Source organism: Brassica napus, chromosome C4 (assembly GCF_020379485.1).
Source record: "Brassica napus cultivar Da-Ae chromosome C4, Da-Ae, whole genome shotgun sequence".
Taxonomy (NCBI): domain Eukaryota; kingdom Viridiplantae; phylum Streptophyta; class Magnoliopsida; order Brassicales; family Brassicaceae; genus Brassica; species Brassica napus.
Window position 1 is genome coordinate 19013366 of NC_063447.1, and position 11997 is coordinate 19025362.

The window sequence follows — 11997 nt, forward strand, 5'->3', positions numbered from 1 at the left end:
GTATTATCAATACAGTATACATTGATTAAACAAAATATGAAATTTTACGTAATCATAATTCATTTGAGTATTGACTTTGATTTTCGAGTCATTTCTTAGAAAATTATCCACAAAATTAATAGACATCATAATTAAGTCGTTCAGACAAAATAAAGTTGATCCGTTTAAATATGTATGACATATATAGCGTTAAAAGATTTTGTACAGTATATCACTATTTTCCTCCTTAGTAAACATCTTATCCATTTAAAAGATGGTCTATTTGTTTAATACAGTCGTGAGCTTTTTAATAATTTCACTCAACTATAAGACTGTTTTCTAAAAGCAAAAAAAAGGGTTTAGTACGTGTTTGGTTTTCCAAAAAGGTTTAATGTCGTTTTTAGGTTTATTGTCATTTACTTAACGAAAATGTATAATTTTCAAAATACCTCTAGAATTATACTGATTATATGTAAATGAGATACTTAAATAGGATTTTCAAATACTCCTAGAATGATAGATGTATTTAAGATTATTAAGGGAATATACTCTTTAAATAATAGGATTTTTAAATACTCGTAGAATTATGATTGATCATATATAAATGATATGTAGTTTTGGTTTTGGTGCCCATAGAATGAAGTAGATAGTTTTAGGATTAGGAGGTATCTAAATAACATATTTTATAAAGTGGAATATATAATAATTACATCACCTATATATGCGGAAGCGTACACATTATAATTATAAACTCCAAATGATTAGATTCAATATGACAATGGATTTATTTGTGCAAGCACGACGTACGCTTACAACTTTTTATTTTGTATTTTTCTTAAAATTTTAGGTTTTTTCTACTCTCCTTTTATAATTCATTTGTCCTTTTTTACTGACTAACTCATTTATCTACACCTTGAAGTTAAAAAACGTGGTTTATGTCGGTATATGGCCGCCAATTAAAAAAATAAACACATTTCTCAAATTAACTCGAGAGATGCATCAATTTGGCAAGTGATGAAGGTATATAAAATTTTGCGGCGGGTGGTGGGTTTATTTATTAGAAAATAAATATGACGGAGAGGATGAAAAAGGGACACGTTGAGAATGTGAAGAGCGTGGTAGATGTTGAGGTGGAATCAATGTTGGGTAAGTGGTCCTTCTTGTTAACTGTTACACATACATCTAACTAATGAATAAACTCACCATTTCCGCAGTTTTCTCATTTTTTTCAATATACTTTTTTTTTGACTAATTTTTTCAGTATACTTTATCTTAAATCTAGTTATACCGATCAAGATCACGATCATATCTCCAATTCCTGTGATACGACCGAGTTATAAATAAATCACAACATATACTTTTGTGTGATGACACCGGTGTTATGTATTGTTGCTGTTCACATGATTCCACCAATCGCACCAAAGTATTTAATTATGTCGACCACTTTTTTCCATCTGATGTGTAGAATGCGAAAAGGGGGACTTTACATGCCGACTCTTTTAAGCAAAGCGACGAAATTACACGAATGAATATAGTGTCGTGTGTGTATAGTGTATTAGTAGTTTATCTAGCATGGAATAATTCGAATACTTTTTATGTCAACTAATCAGTCTAGTAAATATTTATTCCGGTTGTGAGGAAATCGAAAGCGGTTCAAAAGAAAGTTACGGTGGATGCCAAACATCCGCCCCACCATCGTCAATGAAAACGCTCAGTTGGAACTGTCGAGGGATAGGAAACGACCTCACAGTTCGACGCCTTAAGCAGATGTGTCAGAAGCATCGCCCAGGTCTTTTATTTCTTTCTGAGACTAAAAATAGGAAGCTGCTGTTGCAAGACATTCAGGCTGATCTAGGATTTAATAAATTGTTCACCGTTGAGCCTCTTGGCCAAAGTGGTGGTTTAGCTTTATTTTTTATGGATGAATTTCAAGTTGATGTTTTATTTTCTAATAATCGAATGATTGATGTAAAAGCGGTCATTAATGGAATAAATGTTTATATGACATTTGTTTATAGAGACCCTGTACTAGAGAGAAGAGACGAAGTTTGGGAACGTCTTGCGCGTTTCTCAACAATTAAAGATGGGCATTGGTTTATGATAGGGGACTTTAATGAAATCACAGGACATCATGAGAAGGAAGGGGGGGGAGGATACGATCTGATTCTTCATTTCTTTCTTTTAATCAAATGATATCAGATTGTGGAATGCTAGAATTCCCATGCACTGGGAACAAACTATCATGGGCTGGAAAGCGCACTAATGGCACTGTTCGGTGTCGCCTTGATCGTGCTCTTGGCAATGAAGACTGGCATGAAAAGTTTCCACACTCCAAAGTCCAGTACTTAAGAATGTGGGGATCAGATCATCGTCCGGTCCTTGCGGATATACTATCTAAGCCAACCAGAAAGAGGAAAACTTTCAAGTTTGATAAGCGTTGGTTAGAAAGTGAAGAAATAAGACAAGTAATCTTAGATGGCTGGAACTCCTCTGATCTTTCCCCGGATGCAAGCAAGTGGATCATATATCCAGCTGCAGAAAAGCATTATCTCAGTGGAAAAGAGAAAGGGATATAAACTCTGCAAAAATGATCGAAGATCTTAAAGCTAAGGTCGATAATCTTTACTCTGATAACGAGGCCACGAATGAAGAAATAGTAGAGGCCCTGAAGGAATTAATTGATGCTCTTAAGGCAGAAGAGCGGTTTTGGAGGCAGAAGAGTAGGATGCTCTGGCTTCTGGAAGGTGACTTGAATACGAAATTTTTTCATGCCATTACAAAGCAACGTCGAGCCAGGAATAAGATTACAAGTCTTTTAGATTCGGCAGGAAACCTTGTAGAGGAGGAGGAAAAATTAGTAGCCATTGCTACTAGTTACTTTAGAGAATTGTTTCAAACATCCAACCCTCAACTCATTGATGAGGCATTGGCGAATGTTTCCACAACCATCACTGACCAGATAAACGTGGATTTTACAGCTCCTGTATCTGAATGGGAAGTTAAGTTGGCTCTCTTTGCGATGCATCCTGAAAAAGCGCCGGGTCCGGATGGTTTCACTGCCCTTTTTTACCAAAAGTTCTGGGACATTGTGAAGGAAGATTTAACTCGTATGGTTAATGAGTTCCTTTCCGATGGAACAATGGCCAATGGGCTTAATGATGCATATATATGTCTTATACCTAAGAAGGAGAAGCCAGATGAGATGTCACAGTTCAGGCCAATAAGTCTATGTAATGTTAGTTACAAGATTATATCCAAAGTCCTATGCCAAAGGTTGAAAAAAGTATTACCAGATCGAATATCTGAAACCCAGTCAGCTTTTGTTGCTGGAAGACAGATAACAGATAATGTCTTGATAGCTCAGGAAATGTTCCATGCTCTGCGCACGAACTTTGGGGGAAGGGTGAAGCGAATGGCAATAAAGACTGACATGAGTAAGGCTTGTGATAGGTTGGAATGGGATTTTATTAGCGCGGTCTTGAAGAAGATGAGATTTTCAGACACATGGATTGAATGGATAATGCGATGTGTATCATCAGTGAAATACCATGTCTTATTCAATGGTCAACCTAGAGGAAATATAACCCCTCAACGAGGTTTACGACAAGGAGATCCTTTGTCTCCTTTCATATTCATCTTATGCACGGAAGCGCTCGTTAGCCTTCTTAATCATGCAGAGAACCAAGAAAAGATTACGGGGATGCGCGTTTCACTTGCTAGCCCCCCGGTATCCCATCTTCTCTTTGCTGATGATAGCCTTTTCTTTTTCAAGGCGGAGCCACGTGAATGCGATGAAGTTATGAAAGCATTTGGGACCTATGGAAAATCCTCGGGAGAATGCATTAATTTTGAAAAATCCTCCTTACTCTTTGGTAAAAGAATACCTGGACATGTCAAGGATACTCTGAAACTATCATCTAGAATTACAAATGAGGGAGGAATGGGCTCCTATCTTGGTATCCCTGAAGATATTAGTGGTTCAAAGGTAAGGCTCTTTTCCTTTCTGAAGGAACGTCTACAAAACCGTGTTAATGGCTGGACAGGAAGATGGCTAACAAGGGGAAGAAAGGAGGTGCTTATAAAGTCTATACTGCTGGCTCTACCTACGTATGTAATGTCGACCCTTCTTCTCCCCTTGGAGACCTGTGAGAACTTAGCTAGTGCCATTGCACAGTTCTGATGGAGCTCGAACCCTCCGAAGAAAGGAATACACAGGGTTAAGTGGGAGCAACTCTGCAAATCAAGGGAAGAAGGAGGAATAGGGTTCAGGATGATCCATGAGTTCAATCTCGCATTACTTGGGAAGAAACTGTGGCGCTTAGTGAAATTTTCGGACTCTTTACTGGCAAGATTATTGAGAGGACGATATTTTCGTTTTAGCTCACCATTACGACTAAATGATGTTAACAATCCCTCATATGGGTGGAGGAGTATAATGGCTGCAAAGCCATTAATAACGCTGGGGATTAGACAAAAGGTACACTCTGGGAATGAAGTCAGGATGTGGGAAGATCCTTGGATCCCAACGATACCGGCGAGACCAGCTAGGCCAATTGCACCAGTACTTCACCCAATGATGCCAGTGAGCAGTCTGATGATTGGGAACCCGAAGAGATGGAATACAGAGATGATAGGATAGAGAATTATGTCCATCAGGAGGATATCCCATTGATTCAGTCACTGGCCATAAGCCAGGGCTATCAACGAGATGGATATTGCTGGAGCTATACGAAGAATGGGATGTACACTGTCAAATCAGGTTACTGGGTGGCAACTAATTTGCTAAAGGAACAGTTATTGGAGACGAAGGAGCCTAGTATCACAAAGCTCCAGGTCTATGCTTAGAAGATAAAAGCTCCTCCAAAAATGAGACATCTCATTTGGCAGGTGGTATCGGGCCAACTACCAGTAACGAGTAATCTGACTCATCGCCATATGCGATGCGATAATTACTGCCCTCGATGTGGTGCAGATGATGAATCTGTAAATCACGCCATCTTTGAGTGTCCTCCTGCAATTCAGACATGGGCACATGCATCAACCCCAACGCCGCCGACTATATTTCCAAGCGGAAGTCAGTTCACGAATATAGATTACCTGTTCTGGAGGAAGAATGATATTGTAGAACCAGAATTGGACAGGGACCCATATCCATGGATCATATGGTTTATTTGGAAAGCTAGGAACAAACTCTTTAAAGGAATTGACAGGGACCCTTTGGAAACTGTCAGACACGCTGAATCTGAATGCCAAGCTTGGTTTGACGTAAATCAAAGAACAGATGAGGTGGTGGAAGAACAAAACACAGTAAGGAATCCAATCTCCGAGCGATGCATGATAGATGGATCATGGACACATGATGCACTCTTTAGTGGTTATGGATGGACATGGGCAAGTTCAAGTGGTGCGCTACAATTATTGGGAGCAAGAAATCAACGACGTCGAATCTCACCACTGCATTCTGAACTAGAAGCATTATCATGGGCAATGGAATGTATGCTATAGGTATCAACATGTCATTCTTTTAGGACTGACTGCAAGGAACTAATCGCGATGACCAAAGACCCTGGAGCATGGCCGAGCTTTTCTACTGAGCTGGAGGAGTTTATGAAGTTGAAAGCAAGATTCTCGGAATTCTCGATTGTTTTTGTACCTCGTCAGGAAAATGTATCGTCTGATTCACTAGCTAAGATAGCGAGATCCTTCCATAGGGACTTGTATTACATCGGTTGTTCTGTTTCGGTCTGGTTTCCCAGACCACTTCAAGCTTGACTAATAAAATAGCCGTTCGAAGAAAAAAAATATTTATTCCGGTTAAAGTCCAAAATTTTTATATTCCGGTTGGTACATACATGTTTAGATTAATCCGAACCATTTTGGGTCAACTAATCAGTCTATTAAATATACAATCCCGTAGAGATATATATGCATATTACAGGCTCAATACAGCTTGTTAAGATATATACATGCAATTTTATAAGTTTCTGTTTTAGACGTTTACCACTTATGACCAAAAGAAAAATATAACTCTAAAGAGACATTTAACCATACGTCCTTTATATTGTCTAGTAAAAAACAGAAGAGAGATTAATTACTGTACATCAAATAAACATTAATTAATTCGATATTAAACTTGTTATAGAAAGTTCATATGTACCTTATCTATATAGGAGAACTAGTTGAATGTTCTGTTCAAACGCTGGAATTTTTTTTTGAAATCCGAAATAGCAGATGCTTGAACCATTTTGACAACAAATCAACCATTTTTCACTACAATTATTATTAGACCACAAAACACTGATTATTTTTTCCTTATTTTTCTCTATCTATTTCTGGCATGTGCGTCCCATATTTATCTAACCGGTAGTTTGCTACAACGAAAGTTACCAGAAACGAAAAAAGAAAAGTTTTTTTTTTTTTTTGCTAAATGAAACAAAAGAAAAAGAGCTGAATATCCTTTATATATTAAAGCACAAATCACTTAAAAAATAAAATTTTAACATATGGCATGGTATGTAGTTTACAATTTACAGAAAAATCTCAAATGCAAGAATCTGTAAAAACAAAACAGTTTGTTTGCTAACTGATTTCTATGCTTTTTTATTTTTTTTTTTAATATAAAAACCTTAGTATTTCTTCCACTATGCCCAATTGTCTATCACCATCTCAAGTTTGAAACTGTTAATTTTCTCTTTAAAACATTGGCAGCACTGTGGGTTAAATCAAAAATAAATCAAAAGAGAAAGAAGGAAAATACGGACATGGAAAAAAAGCATTTCCTTTCTAAATTAACCAACGCGATTGGCCTAGAGGTAGTTGAGGCCCAAAACCAATACGCTCCCCGCAGATTCGACTCGCGTTGGCCACCCGGGCTAGGGTTAAATCCCAAAAATACGTGGAGTGCCGTGGGCCTCGCGCAGGGCCGGGCCTGAAAAATATTGGCCCACAAGCAAAAAATTATTTTTGGCCCTTTGATTTCATAAAAACAGTGAAAATATTGAAAAAACGGTTTGGAGATTTGATCCCAGGTCCATTTCCCTACTTAGAGTAAAGTTACCAGTAGAGCTACATGATCTCTTTGTTTATTATTGGCCCTTAAAAGATATATGTTTTTTTCGGGCCCCAAGCACATGCTTGATGGGCTTATATTGAGGCCCGGCCCTGGCCTCGCGGGAATAGTCGGTTGACCACGGTCGCCAGAAACCCGCGGTTACCGAAAAAAAAGAAAATACAGACATGGAAGAAAAGCATTTCCTTTCTAAAAAAGAGTTTTTGATAAAAGAAGGTAAACGTTTTTCTATTTTTCACTACGAAATGATTATATTGTTTAACTGTTTTTCAATTGCACAATAGGTTTTACATAAAAAAAGGTTAAAAACATTATTCAATATACTATAATGAACAATTTAATACTTTTTCTTTATAGCTTTAACGTTTTGAATATTCATGTAAGATTGTAGCGTTGACGGCGAACATGAAGCGTTGAAGATGGCAAAATTAGCCATGGAATGATGGGAGACAAAATCAACAGAGGTATATAATAGCAGTTACATGTTTATATATTGCTGCAATCTTTTCAATACATAGGCTGTAACTGGATGTTAATAAAAGGAATAAGTGGAATTACATGAATGATAATTAGTGAAATTCAATGGAATGGAATTAATATTCCATTTGTTCCAAAACTATTTTGATGTGGAATGGTTTTTCAAAAGAATGTTGATATTTTTTTTGGAATGGAAAAGAATAATATGGAATGAGATGGAATAGCCATTCCTTCTTTTCATTGCAACTGGTGAATATTTTATGGAATGAGAAGGAATTAAGTATTCAAGAAGTTTTTATTCCAAAAAAATGCATTCCAGTTGCACCCATAATGTTTTCGCTCAAATGCTTGATATATCAATACATAATAATAAGGAAATTATTTCAGTCTTTTGCATCCTCTTGATTGCCAAAAATAATAGGCAGCAAGACAATCAAATACGTCAATGATTTTATATATTTTGGTAACTGTGAAAAAAATAATTTAAGTTAGATGTACTTTCAACTTCAACGTAAAACCAATTAGTGATAAGAGGAGTGTCTCATCTATCTTATATATTGTTTAGGAGCCCTTCCAATCACCGATGTATGACACTTTGTGTCTGATACGACAACTTCTAGCCATATCAATGTGGATCGTCAATCTCAGAATGTTCGGACAAGAATCAATGGGCCAACTTCTAGCCATATCAATGTAGATCGGGTTGGACTGTTTGGATCGGGTTCTGATACCATGTTAACCTAAATGGGCTTCCAACCTAAAACCAATTGGTGATAAGTGGATTGACCCATCTATCTTATATATTACTAGATGTGAGACATTTGTCCTTAATACACCCCTTCGAGATGATGACTCTTTAAACATCAATCTGGGAATGTTTGGAGAAGGACTGATGGATCGATTTTGGGCTGGATCGATAATGGATCGGGTAGGACTGTTTGGATCAGACTCTGATACCATGTTAAGTTAGATGTGCTTCCAACCTAAAACCAATTAGTGATAAAAGGAGTGGCTCATCTATCTTATATATTGCTTAAGATCCTTTCCAACTACCGATGTATGCACTTTGTGTCTAATATATAAAATTTTTTATAGAATAGTTGAAAAAATCTGAAAATTTGGAAAATCATTATATTTCTTTTTTTTGTGTGTTCTTCAAAATAATATACAACTATCCATCGATATTATATTTGTACGAAAAAAATATTCTCATGCGAAACATAGTATCAATACTAGTTTCAAATAAACCAGTTACCAGAAAATTTGGTATGAGGTTCATTTGTACGGAGCAACATAAATCATTTCCAAATAAATGAGTGCTTATATATTTTCTTCTTGTCAGTTATGCTGAGAACTTATCTGGCCAAGCATGTTGAGATGGAGCTTTTAGATAAATTTCGATTGCATCTGATGGAAAAATGTTGAGAACAAAATTTTAGAAGCCATCGATGCAGCTTTTTTTTTCTGTGTTAGACGATACCCAAACTTTCGGTGGAGACATCTTCAAAAAGCTCCTTCATTTTTTATGGGATCTATCCTTGAAATAAAGGATGAAGGGATGGTTATTTAATGGTGGCCCTCAAATGTTTTCACATAAAAGTTTATATTTTACACTTTAGTCCTCACTTTTATTAATAATAAATTATGATCATTAAACTTTAATAAATAAACAATAAGCAAATATTAATATATGGTATTGACATAATTAGTAAACAAATTTAATAATAACAGAAAATTACTTATAATAAAAAACAAAAAAAAACATAAAATTACGTATAATAATAAAACACAAACAATTCAAATTACAATATATCTACTAATAATAACAATCCCAATTAATTCTAAAGGCTGTGAATTTCACTTAAGTTGAAATATTATGTTTTCATTTTAAAGGTTGTCAATTTATATATGTGTGTTTTTAAAATGCAACTCTAAAAAGTATCAATTTTAAGAGTTGTGTCTTTTCTTTTAACATGGACTATCACTGGAGGTGATTTTGTTCAAGCTGTTCAATCCTTCTTTGACAAAGGTTTTCTCCCTGAGGGAATTAACTCAGCAATCTTGGCTCTCATTCCCAAGAAAGATGAAGCAATTTACATGAGAGATTATCGTCCTATTTCATGCTGCAACGTGATTTACAAAGTGATATCAAAGATATTGGCGAGCCGTTTGAAGAGATTTCTCCCTTCTTTCATCTCTCCAAACCAATCAGCGTTTGTAAAGGATCGGCTACTCATGGAAAATGTTCTATTAGCTTCAGAGCTTGTGAAGAGTTACCATAAACCTTCAGTCTCAGCGAGATGTGCTGTAAAGATAGACATCTCGAAAGCTTTCGACTCAGTCCAATGGCCGTTCTTGTTATCTGTTTTGGAAGCTATGAATCTGCCAGAGAAGTTCATTCTGTGGATTAAGAAATGCATTGAGCTCGCCTCCTTCTCTGTTCAGATTAATGGAGAGTTAGCTGGTTACTTCAATAGCAAGAGAGGATTACGACAGGGTTGCTCTCTCTCGCCTTTCCTGTATGTAATCTGTATGCAAGTTCTGTCGAAGCTTCTGGGCAAAGCGGCATTAGAAAGGCGTTTTGGCTTTCATCCTTACTGTAAGGACCTAACGCTGACCCACTTGTGCTTTGATGACGACGTTCTTGTGTTCTCGGATGGGAAGAAGAGCTCTATAGAAGGTATCTTGGATGTGTTCAAAGAGTTTGCTAAGCTTCCGGGTCTGTGTATAAGCTTGGAGAAGTCGACGCTATTTCTGGCAGGGGTTAAGGAGGATGCTAGTGCCGACATTCTTCACCAGTTTCCATTTGAAGCTGGCTCTCTCCCGGTGAGGTATCTCGGACTACCTCTGCTATCGAAGAAGATGTCAGTAGCTGACTATGCCCCTTTGCTCTCGAGAATTAGGAACAAGATTAATTCATGGACGGCTAGACACCTCTACTTTGTGGGGCGTCTACATTTAATAGGCTCGGTACTATATAGTGTCACCAACTTTTGGATGTCAGCATTTCGGCTCCCCAAACAGTGTATCCGAGAGATTGATAGCCTCTGCTCAGCCTTTCTCTGGTCTGGTCCGGTTTTGTCTTCGCAAAAGGCAAAAATTGCTTGGTCAGATTTCTGTAAACCGAAAGAAGAAGGAGGGTTAGAGCTGAGATCCTTAGAAGAAGTAAATAAAGTCTCTTGCCTGAAGTTGATTTGGCGTATTCTCTCCTCCAGATCCTCTCTGTGGGTTCAGTGAATTCATAAATATTTGATAAGGAAAGGATCCTTTTGGAGTATTAAGGAAACAAGTTCCTTAGGGTCGTGGATGTGGAAGAAGCTTCTAAAGCTAAGACCCTTGACGAGGGAGCTGACCAAAATGGAAGTAAACAATGGTTCGATGTCGTCCTTCTGGTTTGACAGGTGGTCTCAGTTGGGAGTCTTGATTGACCTAACGGGGGAAAGAGGCTATCTGCCTCTCGGTATCTCGATAGATTCAACAGTTGAGAACGCTGTAAACACTTACCGAAGGCGTCGACACAGAAACCCTGTTTTGATGCAAATTGAGAGTGAGATTCTGCATCTTCAAGAGCAAGGTCTTCCCCAATGTGAGGATGTTTGTCTATGGATGCACGAAAATGGTGAGTTTAGACCAGGGTTTGTGACTTCTCAAACTTGGAACCTTACCAGACTGCATGCTCCTCGTGTTCCTTGGTTCAAAGGGATTTGGTTTAAAGAGGCCACTCCTAAGTACTCCTTCCTCAGTTGGATTGCAGTCCATAACAGGTTATCGACTGGGGATAGGTTGCTCAGGTGGAATCCTCAAGCAATTTCTACTTGTTGTCTGTGTAGTGCTGGCCTAGAAACTCGAGATCATTTATTTTTTGAGTGCTCCTTCTCGGCGGAGGTTTGGAGAGGTACGATAAGGGGTTTGGATGGTGGGGGCTGCTCTGTTCACTGGCCTACTGTGATACAAAGACTGGTGGTAGGATCGCAAGACTATCTAGCTACCTTTCTCTTGCGCTATTGCTTCCAAGCAACAGTATATGCAATATGGTTTGATAGGAACAAGCGCAGAGTTGGAGAGACTCCACAACCTGTCGCTCGACTTCTCATCTTTTTGTACAAGTTGATTCGCAATAGAATCTCTTCGCTGAGGAAGAAAGCAGGAAACAAGTATGAGAAGGCCATGGAGTTATGGTTTGGGAGTAGATAAACTTTCAATTCCTTCTTAAAAATTCTATTGGTTTCTTTTTTTGTACAAAATAGCATTAGGTTGTACAAAGGTTTTTGAAGTGAATAAAATTTAAAATTCTTTCAAAAAAAAATATATATTAGTTTCAAATGTTGTTAAATATCCCAAAAATGTCTTTGTACAATTATTTGTTTCAAGAGTTATCTATTAGTTATTGTAAATAGTCATGTTTTTCTATTGTAAAAGAAAAATTAAAATTTTAAAATATGTAAGGTGTCTTTCTATAATAAAGTTGTTTT

General features: G+C 37.2%; 2 protein-coding genes across 2 annotated transcripts; both read left to right on the plus strand.

Moving 5' to 3' along the window:
• The first annotated feature begins 1049 nt into the window (after nucleotides 1–1049).
• On the plus strand, nucleotides 1050–2555 carry LOC106392926. Its single transcript, XM_013833698.1, has 2 exons — nucleotides 1050–1125; nucleotides 2179–2555. Exons 1-2 carry the CDS (start codon nucleotides 1050–1052, stop codon nucleotides 2553–2555), a joined length of 453 nt encoding a protein of 150 aa, XP_013689152.1.
• Nucleotides 2556–10831: 8276 nt separating this feature from the next.
• LOC125585863 lies at nucleotides 10832–11719 on the plus strand. Its single transcript, XM_048755573.1, has one exon. The coding sequence runs from the start codon at nucleotides 10832–10834 to the stop codon at nucleotides 11717–11719; it is 888 nt and encodes a 295-aa protein (XP_048611530.1).
• Nucleotides 11720–11997: the final 278 nt, after the last annotated feature.